We start from the raw sequence: 24,814 nt of genomic DNA on the forward strand, positions 1-24,814 counted from the left end.
CGGATATCTAGTAGGCGGACAGTGGGCAGATCGGGGTGGAGCTGCTTATCCAGCTAACTTAGAGCCTGATTTACTGGCCTGTCGATTTTCAAAGGCTTGTGTGTGTGCAAAAACCGTGAGATATGCGCGTGACTCAGACCTGCGCCCGCTGCGTGGATTTTAGAAGGCCCGCAGCCACGCACGTATCTCCCGGTTTTCTGAAAAAGGAGCGGGGCATGGGCGTGGTCTGGGCAGGGCATGGGCAGGACAAGGGCGGGGCAGGACTGCACCATGAAGTCAGCATGAAGTCAGCCTGAGGTCAGCATTGTTAACCCTCACGTTATCTGTTGCTAATTCTTTAATTCTTCGCCAGTTCTCCCCTGTTCTCCTAGTTCTATGTTACCCCTTGTTTCTATGTAATACCCAGTGCAATTTTTGTTTTATGTTACGCCTTGTGCAATATTGTTGTTACACTGTAAACCGATTTGATATGTTACTTTCAACATGAAGGTCGGTATAGAAAATTTAAAAAACAAATAAATAAATAAATGTAAGTAGTTACTACTAATGCACTAGGGTCCCCTACCGCGTAACTTTACTTCTGCTATGGATGGCGCATAAGTCGAGTAACAAAAAGAACTAGACTAGTCAGTGGTGTTTTAAGGCTCGGGGCTCATAGAGTAAGAAGGAGGCAAGTTAGCTAGGGGATTTAGGAAGTCTTTTCCTTTACTGGGGTGAACGGAGCGCCTAGTGCGCCGTTCGTACCTACTAAAATCCCCGCCCCACTCACACGCTTGAGACGGCATTTGCACGCACATGTGCGCATCAATATAAAATTGATCTCACATGTACACGCGGATAGACGATTTTATAACGTGCACGCATATACGCTCATGTTATAAAATCAGCACGTAAACGTGCGTGCGCATGTGCGCGGGTCTTAAAGTTTACTTCTATTGCTTTTCTTCCATTCTGTGTCTATGGGAAAAATGCTTATTAAATGAGGCCCTTAGCCGGATAAGTGCCAATATTCAAATTTATCTGGTTAAGTTGATCGGATAAACTAGACCTGCCATACAGCTAGTTTCACTTAGACGGATATAACTTATCTGGTTAAGTAGCGCCAAATATGGGAATATTCAGCAGCATAGTTGAATATCCCTTGTAAGTTAGCCAAAGAAGTCTTATCTAGCTTAGGCCTAGATTCATCATTTTGCTATAGATTTCGCATGTCTAACGCCCGCGATAAGAAAAAGAGGCACGGTTAGGCTAATTTTCCAGTTACACATCGCACACGTTAAATTTATCGCACGCTGCGTTATTTCACATCATGCCCTGCATTATGTAAGTTTACTATTTATATCACTTCTGGCTTTAGCTATCGCCTTGTCACATTGCTTCACCATCTTCAGATCGCTAGACACTATCACCCCAAAGCCCCTCTCTTGCTCCGTGCACAACAGATCTAAAGTATTTTTGATTGTAGGCCCCTGTGAATGGAATAAGTTGCCATTACAGTTATGTTCAGAAGTAGATTATAAAATCTTTTGTAAAAAATTAAAGGTTTATTTATTTATACAGTCTTACTCAGATTAACTTCTATGGATTTAATACAGTACCAACTGTTGCATTTTAATATTTTAATCTATTGTTATGATGTGATTTTAATCTGTGTTTATTATGTATCTGATGATTGTATTCCACACTGGACTGTTTGGACTTGCGGAACATAAGAAATTTTCAATAAATAAATAAATAAATAAATAAATAAAACTAACCAAAATTCTGTTTCACATCAGGAACCCTTGCCAAAACAGGGGTGAAGCATGAATGCGTGGAGAAAAATCCCACTTTGTAGCTTTGCTTCCAACACAGGCATGGTTCCAGCACTGTGAACCTCAACATGTCCCGTCAGGCCCAGGTCCTCTTGGGCATGAGAAAGGACACAATTCACTAACCAAGAGAAACAGTGTACTTGTCTATGGCCATTCCAAGTTTGCTGCTGTCAAGAAGAAAACCTGAATGGTGCTTTAGAAGACCATTCTAGATAGAAGGCTACAGATCACTTCTATCCAAAGAATATCAGCAAAGCCCCATTACAGACATGTGCAGTACATTAGGCAGTGACTAGAAACAAGTTACTAGGTAAAACGTAGAACAAGGTGGGGAAGGTACACTTTGGCAGGAAGATACACTCTTCCTGCCAAAGTGACCACTAACAAAATTTATAATCTTCCAGGTCAGATACTATGCTTGACAAGAGCACAGAGGCTCAATAAACCTCTAATAATTGCACGAACACCATGCCAAGATAGATTTATTTATTTATTTATTTATTTATTTATTTAAACATTTTTATATACCGGCATTAGTTGTGGACATCATGCCGGTTTACAGCAAACGGGTTAAGTTTGGAAATTACATTTTAACAGGGAAATCAAAACTGGGAGGGGGATAACAAGAAGTAGAAGAGAATAGAAATGATAACAAAATATGGTTCCTCAATATGAGGAGAAAAGAGTAGACGCAAAGTGGTCTATTTTTGGAAACTGTGTGGTAGCCTTTTATTCTGGGTAGGCTTGCTTGAACAACCATGTTTTCAATTTCTTTTTGAAGTTGTTCATACATGGTTCGAGGCGTAGGTCAGGCGCAGTGTGTTCCAATGAGTTGGACCTGCTATGGAGAGTGCATAGTCACGTGTAGAGGAGAGATGGGCTGTTTTCAGGGAGGGCACAACTAGGGTGCCTTTTTTGGTCGTTCTAGTGGGTCGACTGGACTGAGGAGTTGTGAAAGGGAATCTAGCCAGTTGGAGTTGTGGGTGTGAATTGCTTTATGCATTATGGTGAGGGTTTTGTAGACAATACGAGAGGCTATGGAGAGCCAGTGTAGGTCTCTAAGGATGGGATTGATGTGGTCATATTTACAGGAGTTTGCAATGAGTCTCGCTGTAGCATGTTGTAACATTTGTAGTGGTTTAATGGAAGAGTAAGGGAGCCCTAGGAGTAGAGCATTACAGTAGTCTAATTTGGATGAGATGGTGGTCTGGATAACTGTACGGAAGTCTTGGGTATGTAGAAGGGGTCTGAGTTTTTTAAGCACATTAAGTTTGAAAAAGCAGGTTTTGAGAATGGAATTTATGTAATTCTTCATGCTTAGTTGGTGGTCAAGGAGATCCTTGACCAATCCTACAACACAAGAGGAGGCTCAACAGTGAGCTTCGACTGAAGCCCACTTCATATAAAGCATAGAACTTGGGCTGAATGGAGACAGAATTACCTTTTACATGGTGGCAAAAGCACTAATTTCACCAACCGATTCAAAGAAATGTAGAAGGCAGTTAAACAGATTTCATGAGAAACAGAGAGAAAGGATCTCGGATCTTTCCCTTAAGCCATACAGCAAAACTTTGTTGCTCCACACTATGGGATTCCCGCCTGAAATGCCTTCTGGATGCTACAGGAATAGAAGCAGCATTACCAAACAGATCCTGGACCTGCAGGACTACCAATCCGTGTTTTAAACTAAAAGAGCTCAAGCCCAATGTTGGAATAGAGTAACAGCCCTTAATCCACACAGATCAACATTAGAGAATTCCCAGTCTAAGGGGAACCCTGATGAATGTTTACTCAAGGAGCTTCAACTGAATTTGTCTCAGCCAATAGGTAGCTATGAGGAACACTGTTGCCTAGATTATTTTGAATTTACATAAGGTCTTTTAAACCTGAATAATTTGAAGGGAAACATTGAAAACCCGGGCTCTAGTCTAGGGTGAGGATATCTGGGGTAAGTTGCAATGTTCCCCTGTGATGTAGCAGAAGTTAAGGAACCTCTCTGTAAAAGGAGATGGAAATAGAGGTACCACAGGTGTGTTGTATCTGTGGAATGTCTGGACTTTACCCCTGACCAGTGACCATTGAAGGTTCCAGACCTAGGTTCAGTCTGATCACCAAGACAGACTCCTCTTCCACTTGGCACAGGGCTTCAAGCCTTACTGTAAATGAAATGGCCCTGATCTTCAACAGGACAGCTTCCTGTTACATGGGATACAATTAGTATCTGTTTGGAAAATAATCAATTCATTTGTCAATTGAACCCTCAAGATATTAGGTTAATCCTTATTGTCCGTCGCTCAAGGAGGCCATTGACATCCCCTGAGCAAACACAAGAACCTGGGTGTGGAGTCCTCTCTAACAGCTCCTCAATCCAAAGTTGGATGCATCAATAGTCAGAATAATTTACACTAGACAACTGTGGAATGAATCAACCATCAGGACAGAGAGGAAGAACCATGTATCTTCAATCGTATAAAGGTTAACCTGACCTGAATTGAATGACCTCAGGTGAAATACTTATGGTCTCCACAGCAGACATTCAATATATGAATTGTCACATGCATGTTATGCTCAGGCTTGTGAACCCTTGGGCCGACGGGAGGATGGTATACCTTGCAGAAGATCCGTAGGTTCTCTCATCGGGTGGCGAGGCAGAGCAGAAGACGGGACCAGCTGACCCTCGGCGCTGAGGACGAAGGCAACTGTGGAGGCAGGTGAAGAGGTGAGAAGAGGAACTTGTGTCTTTACCACTGGAAGTCTGCGGTCACCCCAGGAGGAGCCTGGGACTTAGGTGGACCTTTGAGAGGTTGAGGAGTCGTGGTATCGGTGCAAGGGCTGACTGGAGCTTCACCCTGGAAGCCCGCGGTCCCCCCGGGCTTCCAGGCTGACTGGAACTTCACCCTGGAAGCCCGCGGTCCCCCCGGGCTTCCAGGCTGACTGGAACTTCACCCAGCGGCCCGCAGTCCCCCCGGGGACCGCGGGCCACTGGGACTTAGGCGGGCCCTTGGAGACGGTAGTCCAGAAGAAGTCCAAGGTCGTGTGCCAGAGGGTCGTCGCTTACCAGTCCGAAGTCACACACCAGAGAGTCACCGCTTGCCAATCCGAAGTCACACACCAGAGAATCACCGCTTGCCAATTCGAAGTCACACACCAGAGAACCACCGTCAGCCAATCCAAAGTCAGGAACCAGGAACACCAAGACGAAACAGGAACAAGGATCCGAAGCACAAGAAATTCACCGAAGCAAGCAGACTAAACAGCGCTAGAGAACGTTGCCAAGTCAGGGAATGGTCAAAGGAAGTCTCCTTTTATACTTCCTCTGGCCCGGTGGATTGGGATCAGCTGTAGGCAATTAAAGGGACGAGGTCCCTTTAATTCTGGTGAGGAGGCGCGGCCTCGTGCCTAAGATGGCGGCGGCCATCTTGGATCTCAGGCCGCGGAGGAGAGCTGCTAGCTGCCGCGAGGGAGGAGCAGGGATGGCTCCTGACCCGGCAGCTAGCCCGGAGGCCCGCGCCAATGCGCGGGGGCACCAGGCCCAGACATAGGGCAGTCTGCCCCGATGCTGCCGCCGGTGGCCCGGCACGGAGGTCAGGTAGGGGGCTGTGCCCGCGGACAGCCACGGGCGTGGAACACAATGCAGAACTGCTTTCTTTCCTCCTGAACCACATCTAGCAGAGATTCTGTCCATCCCTTTGGGAAAGAGATCTATGCTGGATTCAGGAAAAAAAAAAAAGATAAGAAAACCTGGTATCAATATCCAGGTTCTCCTTACTTCTGTGGCTCCTCTTGAAGTTGTGCCTCTAAGCAGGAAAAACTTGTGCAGTTGCACAGATATACATGCCTGGCATTTTGAGACATGCAGAATACTGATGCGAGGCCAAAGGCGGCATGCAAGGTTGGAAGTGTACTTCCTCTTCTAGGAATTTGCTCTCTAGGAGTTGGAAAGATCACTCCTCAGATCTAACCTCCCAAGAACTATGGGGTGGATTTTAAAACGGCTACGCGCGTATATTACGTGCGTAACCGCGAAAACCTACTCCTGCGCATGCCAAGCCTATTTTGCATAGGCTGGGTGACACACACAAGCCCCGGGACGTGCGTATGTCCCAAGGCTTGAAAAAAGGGGCGGGGCGTGAGCGGGGCGGAGCCTCCAGGCACAGAGGCCATTTGCCACTGTGCTCGGGATCACGGGCTGGCTGTCAGCTGGCGCGCATAGCCTACGCCTGCCCGGAAGCAGGCGCAACTTATAAGATAAAGGTAAGGGAGGGGGGGTTAGGTAGGGCTGGGGGCGGGTTAGGTAGGGGAAGGGAGGGAAAGGTGAGGGGGGGGGGGGGGGCGAAAGGAAAGTTCCCTCCGAGGCTGCTCCGATTTCAGAGCGGCCTTGGAGGGAATGGGAGAAGGCTGCGTGGCTTGGCGCGCGCAAATTGCACAATTGTGCACCCTCTTACGCGTGCCAACCCTGTATTTTATAACATGTGCGCAGCTGCGCGCGCATGTTATAAAATCGGGCATACATTTGTGCGCGCCGGGTTGCACGCACAAATGTACGCCCACGCGTACCTCTTAAAATCTGGCCCTATGTGTAGTACAATACACCCTCTTCTCTGAAAAGGAACCAAGATGAGGGAAAAATATCTCAGCTTTCCCTTAGCAGGTGCTGTATAACGCTCTCACATCCAGGATGGGAATGACCCACACCAATCTCTTTGTGGGGCCTACAGAATACATGTGACCAGACCCCATTCTTATACTTCTGCTGTAAACTGATCAAGCCCCATGGGCCTCATATAGAAAAAAAGGAACATTTCCTGCCACTGAAAAGCTGCAAAAGCAGTTCTTAGGGAGTGATTTGGAGAAGTATTGAATAGAGGTATTCCCGCGTGATAACCCAAGTATCTTGGGATACTCTGATTTTAATTAAACTCATTCTCCCCTCGACCAGGAGGAATTACAATGGTTGGAATCTGGCCAGTGTTCCCCCACTCCAGTCACCCTGAGCTGGGTTCCAGCCATGCTAAGCAGTAGTCTTTTGTGCCCTCTGCTATTTTTCATGAAAGCGAAGAACAAGCTGATGATGGGAGTTGAGAGATCAAGGGAAAAGCTTCTCAGAATTGTGCCTCACCCACGAACCCCTAGCTGTGGTTTGTGGGGCTGTAGCAGCAGTGGAGAGGGCACCATGTGACCTTAACACTAAACCACCACTGCCTCTAAGAAAAGAGTTCACCAGTATCTGGTACTAAAAATGCCAGGGGTCTAACAGATCCTGCGATTCCACTCTGCATCCCTTTATCACTTAGAGACCTCAGAGAGTCAGTGAGTATGAAAGGAGCTGTTCTGACATCCCCTTGACTGACCATTGGTTGTCACTTCATCAGGCAAAGCCCACAGTAATAGAGCTTCCACCCAGAGAGATCAGGATAATATAACTCCTGGGAGTTCCTCAGTAATAGGGAACCAAAGACACAAGCTGTCAGAGGGGAGATCCTCTACAGGAGACCTTTCTATTCCTTGTGGAGGAAATGAATCAGAGCTCTGATCCATAGCTCCACTCCCTAGATAATCCCATCTGGTCTGGATGGCCCGACCTGGATTAGGTGGGATCTCACACATCCCAATTCATATTAGTGCACCAGTGCTCGAAGCCCATTGCTATCAGCTCACTCATCAGTGTAATAGAACCCGACGTCGATTCAGTGTCTGACATAAATTTTCATTGGTGCAGCTGCAAGTTTGATGGCTAACAGTTCTTTATCACCGATGGAATAATTGCGTTCAGCAGGTGAAAATTTCTTTGAAAAATAGGAACAAGGGTGGAATTTCCCGCCAGCATCGTTCTGACTCAAAACTGCTCCAACCCCCTCCGTAGAAGCGTCTACCTCCACTGTGAACGGGCGTCTAGGATCTGGATGGCAGAGACAGGGTTGCCGCAGAAAAGCGTCCTTGAGAGTTTGAAATGCTTCAATCGCTTTTACCGGCCAGGTTTTGATGTTGACCCCCTTACGTGTAAGTGCCGATAAAGGTGCCGTCAGTTTAGAAAAATTCTTGATGAAATGACGATAATAATTAGCAAAACCCAAAAAACGTTGGAGAGCTCGTAGCCCATTGGGTTGGGGCCATTCCTTTATACACTTTACTTTGGTCGGATCCATTTTGAACCCTTGATTTGAAACAATATATCCTAGAAAGGGTAAAGATTCTGCTTCAAAGATGCATTTCTCCAGTTTGGCATATAATTGATGTTCCCTTAAACGTTGTAGAACTTGCGTCATATGTTGGCGATGCGACTGTAGGTCCCTGGAGAAAATCAAAATATCATCAAGATAAACAATCACACAGATATATAATAAGTCTCGAAAGATCTCATTAATGAAATGTTGAAAAACAGCAGGGGCATTAGTTAAACCGAAAGGCATAACTAGATATTCATAGTGTCCATCTCTGGTGTTGAATGCTGTTTTCCACTCGTCTCCCTCCCGGATCCGAACTAGATTGTACGCCCCCCGCAGGTCCAACTTGGAGAAAATTTGAGCTCCTTGCAGACGATCGAACAGTTCAGCAATAAGAGGCAGGGGATAACGATCCTTGATGGTGATGGCGTTAAGGCCACGAAAGTCAATACAAGGACGTAAAGTCCCATCTTTCTTTTCAACAAAAAAGAAACCAGCCCCCGCAGGAGATTTGGATTGACGAATAAACCCCTTCTGTAAGTTGTCCTGGATGTATTCAGTCATCGCCCGTGTTTCCATGGCAGATAAAGGATAGACTCTACCCCGCGGAGGAGTGGATCCTGGAATCTGTCGAATAGCACAGTTGAATTCTCGATGCAGAGGTAAAATATCCGCGGCCTCTTTGGAAAAAACGTCTGTGAATTGTGCATATTGTGGGGGTAGTTTCTGTAGTACCGAAGTGCAGATGAGGCTAGAATCAGGAGTAGATCTTTGTAAGCAAGTCCCATGGCATCTGGGTCCCCATTGAGTAAGTTTCAAAGATGTCCAGTTGAATTGTGGATTGTGACGTTGAAGCCAGGGAATCCCGAGCACAACTGGGTGGATGGCTTTGCTGAGGATGTAGAAGGTGATTTGTTCGGTATGGTCGGGTGCAACGTGGCAGTTTATAGGTACTGTGTGATGTGTGATTCTCCCAGGTAATGGTTCCCCATGGATGGAAGAGATGATCAACGGTGTGGAGCAGAGTTGAGTGGGGATCCGGAGTTGATCCACTAGTTCCTGTAATATGAATTCTCCCCCTGCACCAGAGTCTATTAAAGCCAGTGTTAAATATGTGTCCACTGATGTCCAGAGTGACCTGTACGGTGAGTGGGGGAGATGGGGAGGCGAGACCTAGAGTGACTCCCCCTGAGCACCCTAGGCTTTGGAGTTTCCCGGCCGAATAGGGCATGTGGCAATACGATGGCCAGCTCCCCCACAGTAAAGACAAAGACCCGCCTTGCGACGTCTCAGACATTCTTCAGGTGTTAGAGGTCCGCGGCCCAATTGCATAGGTTCGGCCACAGGTCCCTCGGAAACTGAGGATTCTCTAGATGTAGTAGAGGTGAAAGGCGGAATGTAAGGGGTAGCCGGGTGTCTCCGTGATCCTAGTGTCTCCCAGGCCCTTTCTTGTAGCCGTCGGTCGATCCTGGTAGCTAATTCAATTACTGCATCTAAAGAGGATGGAAGTTCACGAGTGGCTAGCTCGTCCTTGATTCTAGCAGAGAGTCCCTCTAGATAAATAGATCGTAGAACAGATTCCTCCCAATGAAGTTCCATCGCCAGAGTCCGAAATTCGATGTTGTAATCTGAAATAGATCGTCCTCCTTGTTGAAGATGCAACAGATCCATACTGGCAGCAACTTGCTTCCCTGGTTCCTCAAACGTAATTCGGAACAATTCAAGAAATCGTGGTAAATCCTGTAATACTGGATCCGAACGCTGCCAGAGCGGATAGGCCAAGGTCAGAGCTTTACCTTCAGGTAATGAGAGAATATAGGTGGTTTTCATAATATCATCCGGAAACAGAGTTTGTTGAAGGCGAAAATGCATGCTGCATTGGTCCAGGAATCCCAAGCATAGACGAGGATCCCCGCCATATCGGGGTGGTGTGGGTAGAGGAAGAACAGGCGGATGGTAGCTTTGAGTAACAGGCGGAGCTGGTACTGGCGGAGGAATGGGAGCCGGAGGACTGGAATACATGGCAACTACAGCGTCAAGCCAAACGTTGAGTCGTTCTATTGAGGCAGCCATGGATTCTAACATACTCTGTTGCTCCATGATCCTCTGAGCCAAACCAGGAACTGCTCTTAGGGTGGAGGCCTCGGCCGGGTCCATGGCCTTGGCTTACTGTTCTGACTTGGATGGTGGACCCTTGGTCTGGCGAGAGATGAAGTTCTCTCGTCGGTAGACGAGGCCACTCACGAGGGTCGCAGGAGGTACTTAAAGATCTGGATGCCTCCTGCAGGCCGTTTAGTCCAGATAGCTGGCGCCTCCAGCAGGTCGAGAGAACAGGGTTGGTACCTCCAGCGGGTCGTGGAAAACTGAAGCTGGCGCCTCCAGCAGGTCGGGAAAACAGAAGCTGGCGCCTCCAGCGGGTCGTGGAAATTGAAGAGTTAACTGAAGTCAGTCCAGAGAACAAGAGCTAGCACACTCCGCAGCCAGTCCAAGGTTCAAGAGCCAGAATACCCCGCAGCCGGTCCAGGGGTCGAGAGCCAGAAGAATCCGCAGCCAGTCCAGGGGTCGAGAATCAGAAGAATCCGCAGCCAGTCCAGGGGTCGAGAATCAGAAGAGTTCAGCAGCCAGTCCAGGGATCAAACACGGAGGAAGCAACCAGGAACCAAGATCAGGAACTAACACTGGAGCCAAGAAGCCAAGGCAAGGTCTGAGGGCTCAGACCTTGCCTTAAATAGTCCCCAGCAGGTTGGAGGTAGCAGTAAGGAACCAACCTACTTCCTGTAGGTGTTCCTTTAAAACCCAGGCCATAGCCGCCCGCGCAGCCCTAGAAGACTTCAGGGGGCGGAGCTTAGCCGCACGGGAAAAAACGCCACGGCCATCTTGAAGCAGCAGCGGCTGCTGAAGGAACCCCCGATGCCGGCCTCAGTGTCGGCGGTCAGTCCGGGTGCTGGAGTAAGTGACCGGTCCCGGTTGCGGCTTGCCGCGGCCGGTAGTCATAACATGAGGATGTTGGGGAGATACCGGTTCTGGAGATGGTCTTCAAGGGTGATGAGTCAGATGAACTGAACCAAATCACTGTGAACCGACCAGCCAAGACTTGCCCGACCCCCCCCCTACCCAAGACTTACCGAAAGTCCCTGGTGGTCCAGTAGGGTTTTGGGAGTGATCTCCCCCTCTCAGGCTGTTGGCTGCCACTAATCAAAATGGCGCCGATGGCCCTTTGCCCTTACATTGTGACAGGGGCTATCAGTGTCATTGGCCGGCCCCTGTCACATAGTAGGAGCAATGGATGGCCCGTGCCATTTTTTAAGATGGCGCCGGCCGTCCATTGCTCCTACCATGTGACAGAGGCCGGCCAATGTCACCGATAGCCCTGTCACATGGTAAGGGCAAAGGGCCATCAGCACCATTTTGATCGATAGCCCTGTCACATAATAAGGGCAAAGGGTCATCGGCGCCATTTTGATTAGTGGCAGCCGACGGTTTGAGAGGGGGATATCGCTCCCGGGACTCTGCTGGACCACCAGGGACTTTCGGTCAGTCTTGGGGAGGGGGTCGGGCAAGTCTTGAGGATTCGGGAGGGTGGGGGGTTGCAATTAATTAAATTTGAAGGGTTGGGGGTGGGTTTGGGAGGGGGATTGTTTTTTTTTAATCTGACGGGTTAGAGTGGGTTTCGGGCACCGTTTCGGGGGCAGACAAAATAAATTCGGCCTGAACCGCGGGAAAATGAAATTTCCTGTGGCGGGCCAATAACGAAGGCCAAACCAAAAGGTTCGGCCAAATCACATCTCTAGTAGTTACTCAATATTAGGTTCCATATTAGGAGCTACCACCCAGGAAAAAGATCTAGGCATCATAGTGGATAATACAGTGAAATCATCATCTCAGAGTGCTATAGCAGTCAAAAAAGTAAACAGAATGTTAGGAATTATTAGGAAGGGAATGGTTAATAAAACGGAAAATGTCATAATGCCTCTGTATCGCTCTATGGTGAGACTGCACCTGTGTACAGTTCTGGTCACCGCATCTCAAAAAAAATATAATTGCACTGGAGAAGGTACAGAGAAGGGCGACCAAAATGATAAAGGGGATTGATCAGCTCCCCTATGAGGAAAGGCTGAAGAGGTTAGGGCTGTTCAGCTTGGAGAAGAGACGGCTGAGGGGGGATATGATAGAGGTGTTTAAGATAATGAGAGGTCTTGAACGAGTAGATGTGAATCGGTTATTTACACTTTCGGATAATAGAAGGACTAGGGGGCATTCCATGAAGTTAGCAAGAAGCACATTTAAGACTAATTGGAGAAAATTCTTTTTCACTCAACGCACCATTAAGCTCTGGAATTTGTTGCCAGAGGATGTGGTTAGTGCAGTTAGTGTAGCTGGGTTTAAAAAAGGTTTGGATAAGTTCTTGGAGAAGTCTATTAACTGCTATTAATCAAAATTACTTAGAGAATAGCCACTGCTATTACTAGCATCAGTAGCATGAGATCATTTTAATGTTTGAGTATTTGCCAGGTACTTGTAGCTTGGATTGACCACTGTTAGAAACAGGATGCTGGGCTTGATTGACCCTTGGTCTGGCCCAGCATGGCAATTACTTATGTTCTTATGTTCTTAGGTTCAGAGCCTCGCAGAATTGCAGTAATGTCAGCAATTTGATTTCTCCGTTTTGGAAAGCGCACCCACAAGTTCTTTTGGTGTAAGCTGTATCACACACATGCACTGACATTTTGAATTCTAAATGGAAAGGTAGAATTTTTGCTTTGGATTCAGCTCATTAAAAAGTTTTACTGCAATTTGAAAAAGAACTATGCTTTTTATAATAATAAAGGCAAAGAAAGTACCTGATTTTTCAAGCAAAGTTTAGCTGCTAACAATATCACTGTGTACATAAATGTAAACGAGAAAGATAGAATCTGATTGCAGGGCACCGCTCGCCTGCCTGCTCTCTTTTCCTTCTGTAATATCACAGACCCTACTTGATCTCTGGCTTTACCTTTGCTTCCCTACAAATATAGATTTCCTCTTTGTGATTATCCCATGCTTGCTTGAATTTTTTTTTTAATTTCTATTTAAGTTCATTTATTTCCAAGGATATGCACTTAATCAAGGCAATAAGCTATACGGTGTGATAAATAACTCTTGGATAAAGTAGTTTGGCTGCTGTGTCAGTCCACTTGAATGCACGGAAAAAGAGGTTAACAATTAAAAACCAAAAAACATAAGGCGATACCTTTTTCTTGGACTAACTTAATACATTTCTTGACTAGCTTTCAGGAGCTGTTACTCCCTTCCTTAGGTCAGAAAAGAATGAGCAAAAGATGACATTTTGCCAGGAAATGTAAGTGTACATTCTACATTTGGTGACACAGGCCAGATATTAAAGGCAAGAGTCAACTCACACCGACACAAGATCAAACACCACAGAAAAGATATTAATGCAATGTCTCTGTGGAGGAGCACTTTTTGGAATCGGACACTTCCTCAAGCCTGCCATCAGTCTACCCATTTGTAGCTTTCCACCATAAGCGTTTATTGTATAACTTATACGATAAGCAGTGAATAGCCTAGAATACTTGGAAACTAGCCATGAGAAAAAGTGTGTTTTTAATTTAAACATCTATACAGCTATACTGTCTAATACACAGGTTTAGTATGCCGTGTTGTTTAAAGACACATTTTTATTTCTTCGCATACCTGAAATTCCTCCAAGCACACTTTCATCCTCTGGCTGTTGTTCAGTTGGCTGATGTTTTCACTCATTTGTGAAATCGAACTGTTGGACCAACCATCTATTTCATCTCCAATGGTTAGCACATCTTCCCACAGGGCCAGGCTCACACTCAGCCTCTCCAGGTTGTCATCTAGTCTCTCTGATACCTGTGTAAGAGCAGAAAAGAGGAATCCAACTTTACAAGTCTACGTAAGAAGAGCCCGCCTACAAGGCCACTGAAGATCCACAAAATAGTCTTGGCAGAATCCAGTAGTACAGTCCCCTTTCTTGACCCCTTCGATGAGTAAGCATGCATTCGTTTCTCTGCTTTACTAAAAGCAATACATTCATGATTAGTGGCAATTGGATAATGTTACTGGTGTTTTGTCAGATGTACCTGTTCGAATCACTGTCATGTTTTAGTAAAGGTTACCAGTACATCCATTGGTCTGTTAATTACAGTGAATGATAATCAAACATGTATGGCCTCTTAAGTGAAATCTTAGGTATGAAACATATGACAGAAAGGATGCTTTGGGATTTTGTTTTGTTTTTTTAATTTTAAGGTGTCCATGGGTTATTTCCCAACTATAATACCAACAAACTTAAAGTCACAGAAAAGTAAAGATCACATAACAACGAAAGACTCTAGAGCTACAATGCTACAAATATCAAGCCCATCCCAGGATATAGAAATGTTTTTCTTTCTTTTTTACATTAACATGAATTGCTCTCTTAACAAACTATGGGGCCGATGCAATTAAAATGCGCTGAAAGCACCCGCTTTCCTAACGCACCCGCCAGGCATCCCTCCTGAGGGCGCCATGCAATATTTAAATTAGGGTTCGCGTTGTCAAGGAGGCGTCCAACTGCGGCTTAAACAGCGTGCTCGGCTGAGCGCACTGTACTGCATCGGCCCCTATGTTTTTGGAACCTATGTATACCATTTAGGCAGAGCACAGAGTAAGTAAGTGAGCTTTTGTGGATACAAAACAGACCGCTTTGGAGAATTTTCCCCTTAGACATAGACTACAGAGCCTCTCTTGCTCCGGCAGTTTTTAATATATCTAATTCATTGAAACGTAAATTGCCTGATGTATTGCGGAGTGTGGGGCTTCAACTAGATCCTTCTGTATCCATTTGTTTAGCAGTATTTGTGAGTTAGAAGCTGCTTTCTACTGAAGTTCATGCTAAAGCAGACTTGTTTGAGATCCCGTCTGAATGACAGGCCCGTTCCAAATGCAAACTACAGTTATTGCAATGCCTTCGCATTACTGTCGCATGATATTATTTGCAAGACCCAGGGATGATGCGGCAGAGGTCTCTCCCTCTCTCCCCCCACCCTGATACCTTTTGGAACCCCTTTTTCTGGGCTGGAATCGCTTTACTCTGCAGTCCCGCTGGCTTCCATCATTGCTCTGACAGAGATTCTTCTGACAGCAATGCTGTTTGCCTACGCCTCCAGCGTTGCTGTCAGAGCCCTGTTTGGAAGCCCCCGGGATCACAGCATAAAGTGATCCCAGCACAGAAAGAGGGGTTCTGAAAGGTATCAGGGTGGGTGGAAGGTAGGGGGAGGAGTTTAAGTCTTTGCTAACAGTGGAGGGGGCCGTGAGGAGGCCCACGCCACCCGCTGGACTTATTTTTAAAAGCATATTTGCAGGTTTTCGGGGAGGGGCTGGGCCTGGCCCAGCAGACCACTTTTTTTCAGCATTATCAGAGGGGGGATCGGATTTAGGCCGCCAGGCCTATACACAATATTTTGTTTTAAGCCTATCACTGCTTAACTGGCTATATATTTTTTTTTTAATACAGGCGGTAAAAGCAAAAATCATCTGGCCACATGAGATCTGTTCTCAGCAACATCTTGAGTTAGCCAAAAAACGTAATCGGCCTACTCCAAATATCAAACTTAGGCAGATAAGTTATTTGGCTAACTCAATCCCACCCCAGAATTCCCCAAAACAAGCCTTCCTTATTCAGTTTAATTCTAGCCACATAAGGACTTGTCTGGCTAAAATTTACCTAAGTACCAGGGATATTCAAAACTCAGCATTCAGCCAAATAACTTGCATATTATCCGGATAAATGCCTTTGAATATCGTGTTCTATGTATCTAAATTCTCTTGGCAGAACAATGTCCACATAATAGAAGTACAATTATTGGGGTAGATTTTATAAAAGTATGCCGGATTTTAATAGATACGCGCCTAGCCGCGCGTATCTTTTAAAATCCGGGGTCGGCGCGCGCAAGGCTGTGCAAAATCGGCAGCCTGCACGCGCCGAGCCGCGCAGCCTGCCTCCTTTCCCTCCGAGGCCGCTCCGAAATCAGAGCAACCTCAGAGGGAACTTTCCTTCCACCCCCCGCACCTTCCCCTCCCTTCCCCTAAGTAACGAATGGTCAGCAGAAAAAAAATGAGGTGATATTGCTCCTGTATAAGTCCTTAGTGAGATCTTACTTAGAATACAATTATGATTCTGGAAAAAGATGTAAACCGTGTGGAGTTGGTCCAGAGGGAGGCTACTAAAATGGTCAGTGGTCTTCAATGTAAGGAATATGGGAATAGACTTAAAGATCTAAACATGTATACTTTAGAGGAAAGAAGAGATAGGAGAGATATGATAGTGACATTTAAACACTTCCAAGGTATCAATGTACAGGAAGCTTGCCTCTTTTAATGGAAAGGAGGCTCTGAAATGAGGGGGTCACAGGATGAGGGTGAAAGATGGTAGACTCAGGAGTAATCTAAGGAAATATTTCTTAACAGAGAGGGTGGTGGATGCATGAAACAGCGGAGGAAGTGGAGACAAGGAAGTATCTGAATTCGAGAAAGCATGGAGCAGGCACAGGGGATCTCTGAAGGGATGCTAGGGACTGGAGGGATGGATAGACTAGACAGGCCATATGGTCTTTTTCTGCCATCATAATTCTGTGTTTCTATGGAATCCCGTCTAGAAGTGGCCACAGTGGTGTCTGTCAGAGAAACCCAAGATTAGTGAGGAGTTTGGAGTGGGAATGAGACTCCTCTGGTCTCCAGAGTTCAGCAGTGGTATAGAGCAGCATTTCCCAGCTGGTGTGCCACAGCTGTAGCTCTGGTGTGCCGCCGCAGTCTTCAGTTTCTCTTTCCCCAACAGCTGGCTTGCAGGGTGTCCTCCACCAGCAGGGGGAGTCAGCGAGCAGCGCTGATCTGCTGCTGCTGCTGCTTCTGGTTTCTCCTCTGCTGGCTCTCTTCCACAACTGTTACGCCCTAGGGGGCCCTGTAGTCTCACAAGTCCTGCTGGGCCCATGCAGTTCCGATTACAGAGGGAAACGGGCATAGAAGAAAGAAGCGCCGGGTGAGTGCAGCTGGAAGAGGCAGCTGAATTTGCTAGGAAGCTGGGGGTGTTGGGGGAGAGGGTAGGGAAGGAAAGTACTGCTGCCAAGGAGGGGAGAGGGTAGGAAAGGGAAGCTGATTGGCGGGGGGGGGGGGGGGGGGGGTGGAGTGGAGTGAGAGGGTAGGAGAGAGGTTGATGGAGATTATATCGGGGGAGGGGTGGAAGGGAAGGTAGGGAAGGGAAGGTAATAGAGATGATGTCAGGGGGTGGAAGGAGACAGCAGGGAGGAGAAGGAGATGGTGATGAATTCCAGCGGGAAGGAGGGACAGAAAAGGGAGGGGAAGGTGATAATTCCAGGGAGTGAGGGGAGAAAATAGGAAAGAGAAGGTAATGATGTGGGGGGGGGGGGGGGGTAGAAGGAAGCGAAAAGGGAAGAGAAGATGCTGATGCCAGGGTATAGAGAGAACGGGAAGAGAAGAAGAAGATGATACTGGGGTATGGGGGAGAGACAGGAGGAGAAGGTGATGATACCAGGGAAGATGGTGGGGAGAGGGAAGTGAAGAAAAAGTGATGTTGCCAAAGGTGGTGGAGATAAAATGAGGACCGCAGTGGAGTGAAGGTAGAGGGAAGAGAGGGGAAAAACTGGTGATGATGTGAAGGAGTGGGAGATGTGGGGAGAGGGAAGAGAAAAGGTAATAATGTGGGGATGGGGGGCAGAGGGGGAGAGTGAAGGAAAGGTGATGATGCCAGGGTGTGGGGGATAAGGAAGGTGCTGGTTGCCATGATGAAGTAAGCCTAATGCCAGGTGTGCCATTACACAAAAAAGGTTGGGGACCCGTGGTGCAGAGGTCCATACTGTAAAGTTCCTCGGGTGATGCCTCTGATAGTTCACAGAAGTAGCTCTTCCTGAGAGTGGAGAGCATCCCTGCTCCGAGGCAGTAAATGTCTCACTTCCATCTCAACCGTGATCTGAGTTTGTGTGTGTGAACGACAATCTATCCAGCCTTAGAGAGAACCGAATGTCCAGAGATGGAAAGAGGAAAGGAAAGAGCTGCTCATCCAAAGCTGAGATCCAGGAGTTCAGAGGAGGAAGGAGAAAGGAGAAAGATTCAAGCCAGGGGAGAATCCGGTACCAAAAGAGTCCTTGGTTAATCGGTGGGCCCGTCATTTATCCAAAGGAGCCAGGAGGGTGCACAAGCAAGGATTAGACAACACCCTCGTTTTCAAACTCTGAATCGGTTTTGGATTCCTCATATCGAGGGAGTACAACAAACGCTGTTTGTGACTGGAAAGAACCGTTTAGAAAGGACTGTGATTTCTGGAACAACAAACCCCTGTGGATCATGTCTCCTTGGTATTTATACCAACCCGGAGGCCTTGGAGGTTAATCCTTCCTCCCTGGTCAAAACATCCATGCGGATTTGGGAATCAGAGTCAGGGACTTAGCCCCGGTTATCAAGTGGTGGCCCCCCCAGCGATGGAGGGCGCGATGGTCCCAGAAGAATCACTGCCTCTTTCCAGAGACAGCAGGGAGGGTTACAAAAGGAACGAAGTAGAAGCATAAATCTGCAATTCATAACTTATAGTAACCTGACGAAATATCTGCCAAAAAGAAACCAGAAATGAAGGGCAACTTTCTGCGAAAACCTGCATTAGTGATAATGACTGAGTAGCATGGAAGTGGTTTGTGTTTCAGAAAAGTTTCTTCTTTGTAAAATGTATATCCTTCACTGCCTCTGTTTGCATTTGTTCCTTAGTTGGTGTTATTATGGGTTTCAATGGCTGCAACTGTGGTTTCCTATTCACCGGCCAACAGAAAATGGAAGACAGCTGTTTTCAGTGAAGTATGCTGCAGTTGAGATGACATAGCGCCTATTTAACGTTCTGCCCGAAACATCAAAGGACCTCCTTAGTCAGGTGACAAATTGCCAGAAAGGAAAAACAAGGTTTGAGGCTAACGCTGGAACTTTCTCCCAGCAAAGGGAGACCAGGGATTATCGAAGCTCACGCCCCCGGCTTCCCACAGGGAGGGAGAAGCCAGCAAGATGCCATTCCTTGGCGAATGCAAAGACCAATGTGTAGGATGGCTGTGGCACATACTGCACGATGGGTGGGAAGGGAGTGAAAAAAAATAAACACAGAAAGAAAACCTACTGCGTGGGCCTCACGCTGGCAAAATACCCTGAGCCTCTGCCCAAGTCCGAGGAGGAGAGCCCCGCTGCCCGCCTCTGCTTTGGAGAATCAGGATGCCTGCACCTACTGCCAGGGAGTTCTACAGGTTTATTTAAAACAACACAGCGTCCATTCAGGAAATCGTGAGCGAATGCAAATTCCTGGGGAATGCACACAGTTCATGGGGAATACATATAACACAATATCATTTGTAAAGGAGAACTGCAAAGATCATTTTCGCAAATAAGGTTCCCATTTACAAAAAAATAAAACAAAAAAGCATGAAGATGAGAGCCAAGCAAACGGTCAATGAGCTTCAATGGCATTCACGGTCTGTCCCTCCTCCTTGTCAAACCTGTGGCAGCCACTCAGCGCCACGTCTGAAGTTCTCAGTTAGTGGTCAGTTCATTGATCATCTTCACAGCTCCCAAGTTAATTAAATTAGAATAAGTAAAACCCACTTTCTTCCTTCCCTGCCCCCATGCCCCATGCCCCACTCTCCACTCCCCCCTCTCTATAACCCACAATCCAAAGCAAAGTCACTGGCATCACTTTTAATTCACTTCAGCTACATTTGTCTTTATTGCAGCTCATGTCCTGGTAATAAGGGACCCCTTTAGAAGGAACTGTTCAGCTCTTCTTCTCCCTTCTACTTAACCAAAAATTACAAAACAAAAAAAGAAAAAAACATTCAAGCAATCTTGTGCAAAAAAGTACTAGGGACGTGCATTTGATTAAAACGAATGCATTTTTTGTCCTGAAAAAGCACTTTTTCAGTTTAGTCCAAATGAACATTTTTGGATATTTTCAGTTCTTTTCAAAAAAGCACACAAAAAATAAATAAATAAATAGAACAGGGCCTGCCAAGGTCTCCTGTGGCTGCATTAGTGCCTGGGACTTCCCCGTGGACCTCTGCTTCTCTCCAAACCACGGCAATAAGTCAGAGCCAGGACTGCCCTGGGCTGCGCAGAACCAAACCAAATCAGGGCCTTTCTGAGTCCCTTCCCTCTCCAAACAAGCCATCCCGACCCCCCACTTAACCCCTTCCGTGGGTTAAATGGGGGGGTCGTGAAGTGGGAGCTGTGAAGATGATCAATGAACTCTCCTATGCTTGACCACTACCTGGGAACTTCAGAAGTGGCACTGAGACCCTCCCTCTCTCCAAACAAGCCATCCGGACCCCCCACTTAACCCCTTCCGTGGAGGTCTTCAGGACAGGAGCAAGCCCCCGACCCCTCCTACCCTGCCAGTTCTGGCTCCCGGAGACCAGCGCCACTTTGTTTTACGTAAAATATTGCAACTGCAGCCGGCAGGGGAAGGTGCGATGGGAAATCACTCCTGCCCCTTTTCATGCTGAACACCCCTATGGAAGGAGGAAGTGGGGGGGAGGGGGCAAACAAACCAAAACATGAATTAAAAAAAAATTACTAAAATGAATAATTTCCCCTGCATATCCCTAAAACGTAGTGGGAGACTTTTATCCACACTAAATAATAATAATCCTACTCAATATTTTCTTCGATAAACCCCAGCTAGTAGGTTCTTCATGGGTGGGGGGGAGGTTACCATCCAAGCCCCTGTGTGTTCTGTGCATCGATTTCCAAGAGTAAAAAAAAAAACCCAAAACAGAACAACACTTGAATGGAGTTTTAGCACTTCTGCAATCCACTTAATACGAAAATCCATGATCCAGAAATATCTACTGCAACCAGGAACCGAGTGGGCTCTCTGCTCTGCGCTGGGATCCCAATTATTCTCTCTTGAAATTAGGGTCTCGGGACACTGTACAAAGATCCTTCCTCCAATTTGGAGTTCCCTGTAAACATAAAAGGAAGGGTGGAAAAGCTTCCTTTCAATTAACTTTACAAAATGACGATCTTCTCTAACCTCAAACGGAAAGGCTCTCAAATCTCTCTAAATTCTTGTCCCACTGACTTGGTCCTAAAGGTTTTCTTCAACAGAAAGAGAAGTGAACAATTCCCCTCTCCCTTAGACTTTCAACAAAAGCCTCCGGGAGTCTCTGTCTGACACAGACACAGGGGGCAGCCATTACAGCCGCCTCACACTGGGGGGTGGCACAGATGCTAATGTTCCTTTCTCCTTCTCTAAGTGCACAGCATTTCCTCAAGGCCTCACCTCCGCAAGGATCCCACTGGGGCTCCACAGATGCAGACTAACCTGTAACCACTGGGCACCTTTAGGGGTCATTTTCAAAAAGATGTACAGCAGGGCTTCCTAAACCTGTACTGGGGACCTCACAGCCAGTCGGGTTTTCAGGATATCCACAATGAATATGCATGAGGTAAGTGTGCATACCATGGAGGCTCTGTATATGCAAATTCATTGTGGATATCCTGAAAACCCAGCTGGGCTGTGGGGTCCCCAGGGCAAATTTGGGAAGCCCTGGTGTAATTTCCCTGCTCCAATCCTTGCCCCTCCTTCTCCCCTTCCCTGAATGCGTATCGAGATGTACGTGCGTTCTTCTTATTTTGTAAAGCATGCATAGAAATGTAAATGCAGAAAGTTATACCCGCTTGAAAGCGAGCTGTCATTTCCTATCTGTATGTCCCCGCAGGGGCCGGCACAACCTGAAAATTTTCAAAGTAGACTTATGAAAATTCAGGCTAAAGTTCCTGGGTACTTTGTGCTCTATACCTGAGGCCTTTAGACCTGCATGTGCTGTTGAAAATTACCCTCCCTATATCCTGCTTTTGGCCAAAAGTTGACTTTTCCCTCAAAACCGTTATCATTTAGGTACTAAAGCATTATTACAAATGTCTTGTGCATAAAAGGGATGTTATAAATGTGCCATAAACATTACTGCAATTAGCATTAAAATAACATAAAATTCAAAGCAAATTCACATTTTTCACAAAATTAAGAATTCTGGGGTATGCACTAAACTTTGAAAAGACCATACTTTGTTAAAAAAAAAAAAAATTCCCACTACCTTGAGATTGGCAAAGAAAGGCCCTCAGGTCTCTCAATCCCCTGCAGGCCATGGTGTCACAGAGGCACTCACTACCTTCCTCCCAGAGACCAGCAGTCAGACTGGGGAAACCACAGGCACAAACTAACATTCCTGCTGGCAAAGGGGAAGTTCTACTCCACAGCCCCCCCCCCCTCCTCCTAATAATAGGAAGCGGGAAAGAGAAGGATGCCTGACTGCAGCTTGTATGGGGAGAGAGAGAAGACTCTCAGGATCCTCCTCCTCCTCCTCCTCATAAGAAACTCAAGGAGCAATGCATTAAGCCGCGTGTAAAAACGGGCATCCAAACTGGATGCCCGTTTTTTTAACATGTGCACCAGCCACGTATCCTGGGAGCTCAATTTAATATGTAAATGAGCTGCCATGCTGAAAAAGACACCCTGGGGATCAACTGTGCATCCCTAGCATGTCCTTGGCATCGGCTGCCCCTGAGATGTGACAGGGCGGATTTTAAAAGCCCTGCTCGCGGATTTACGCGAGCAGGGCTTTTAAAATTCGCCCGTTAATGCGAGCTCCAAGGCTGGTGTTAATTTTTGCGTATTAAAACATGCGTGTCAGGTGCACAGGGATTTTTGCATCGGGGTAATAGCTAATAGCCTCATTTACATGGCATTTACATGTGATGAGTGCTATTAGTTATGTGCTAGTTTGGACGCACGTTTTTGACGCGCTAATCTCAATCCATGGAGAGTTATTCTAATGTGTCCAAAACATCTGTCCAACTGCACAGCAAGCTGTGCACTAGGCTGAGCATCGGCCCCAGAAATGGAAAGAGGCCTGATGGGTCCCACATCACGGCTCCTACCCATCCTCTGTAGAAGGAGGAAATGAGGGTTGGGATTTGGTGAGACAGGTAGGTCCACAGCCTCCATGTTTTAGATTCAGATTTACGTAGACACTTACAATAATTTTGAATAGCTAATTCTTAATAATTACTGTGAAAATGCTTTTGATTTTTGCCACAATAAGGATGGTTAAATATCACAGAAATTTACCCAGTGTTAACTAGAGATGTGCAGAGAAACAAATTCCGTTATTCGGTTCGTTTTTGGGAGGTTTTTTTTCCCACGAATTTCGGTTTGTGGATTGCTTGATTCGTTTGATTCATGTGAAAAAAAATGAATCAAGCAATTAACCACCTCCAGAAAATGACCAAAAAAGCAAAAACTAGGCCTCCCTCCCACCCTCCCAGAAAAATGTCGAGGCCAGGATCACCCCCCCGTCTCCCACTTACCCAGTCCAGTGAGGCTCCGCCGGCGCCAACTAGGCTGAAGACTCGGGCTTGCATAAGTCGAGGCCGTGGCAGGTGACCGCAGCCTCGGACTACTCAAGGCCAATGCCATGGCCTAGGCCGGAGCTCGAACCCAGGCCCGACACTACGACCCAGCCCAGAGACCGGGTCCCAATACCGGGGCCTCTGGCGTACTCACCCTGGTGGACAGGGCCATTTTGATGTACGGCACAGTACAGTCCCTGCTTTGGGCCTCGGCCTATGCCCTAGACGAGGCCCCGGCTTCGGGCCTAGGCCTAGGCCCAATGTACTTGTTTAAAACAAGACAAAGAATAAGATTTCATTTCACTTGGTTCGAGGCCCCCAAATGAAACAAAATAGCATTATTCATTGCATTTTGCATTTCATTTTAAACGAATGTACATCCCTAGTGTTAACACAGTTTACTATTTAGACCATTTTTGAGCTGATTTATTAAAGTTTTGTGCTAGTCTTTATCTTATGCAAAAACGTGTGCCAGATTTAATATAAAAATACCACAAAATGTGATCTTTTAAGAATGCAACATTGTCTTGCTTCTGGTGCAAACCTTCAATTAATGAGCTCTTTTTTATCTTAATTCACAACAAATGAACAAATACAGAAGAAACTGATATACACATATCTAAAGAAGAGTGTCTATATGTGTGTAGTATGTGTGTATTATGTTTGCTTATAACTCAAAAACTGCCAATCCTAGCTACACTAAACTTAGCAAAATTACTGAATGCTATCCAAAGAAAATGATAGGTGACTCATGTTTTCCTTGAGCCTTGTTGAGGCTCCCATTGACTGGTATGACTTTGCTTTGCAGCTAAGATGGAATGACTGTGCTCTTTGAAAACAGGCAATATTTGTCATCTAAATATATTGCATTACGTTCACTGAAAAGAAACACTGAAACAACAAAAGTAAAAGCCGGGTCAAAGAACAGGTACTTTAGTTACTATGGGGCTGATGCAATAAATTTTACGGAAAGCGGGTGCTGACTTTTCAGCGCCCGCTTTCTTAGGGCATGAATGGTGCCTGAAGGGGGGGGGGGGTGTGCCATGCAATATGCAAATTAGGGGGGTCGCGCTAGCAAGGAAGCGCTAGGGTCGCTTGTGCGACCTTAGCACCTCCTTGAAAACGCGACCCTGCGGCTGCAGCCGGTTATGAAGACCGATGCCGGTAAAACTCGGCGTCTGTTTCATAACTGGCCATCTGCCAATAATGAAAACGGATGCCGAGTTTACCGGCGTCGGTCTTCATAACTCGGTGGTCTGCCGAGGTGTTTTTTTTTTTATTGAAGAAGTACAGAAAAGCAGGTTTTTTTCTGCTTTTCTGTACTTCTTCTACCTGCGCTCAGCTATTAACGCCTGCTCCAGGTGCACATTTATTTTT

At 46.5% G+C, this 24,814-nt stretch overlaps 1 protein-coding gene across 1 annotated transcript in view; it reads right to left on the minus strand.

The window, feature by feature from the left end:
* SYNE1 (spectrin repeat containing nuclear envelope protein 1) overlaps positions 1 to 24,814 on the minus strand; it is a 966,955-nt gene that overhangs the window by 664,733 nt on the left and 277,408 nt on the right. Inside the window, 1 exon segment of the mRNA XM_029596918.1 lies at positions 13,673 to 13,855. Within this exon segment, the coding sequence (XP_029452778.1) occupies positions 13,673 to 13,855 (183 nt within the window).

This window comes from Rhinatrema bivittatum, chromosome 3 (assembly GCF_901001135.1).
Source record: "Rhinatrema bivittatum chromosome 3, aRhiBiv1.1, whole genome shotgun sequence".
NCBI classification, from domain to species: Eukaryota; Metazoa; Chordata; class Amphibia; order Gymnophiona; family Rhinatrematidae; genus Rhinatrema; species Rhinatrema bivittatum.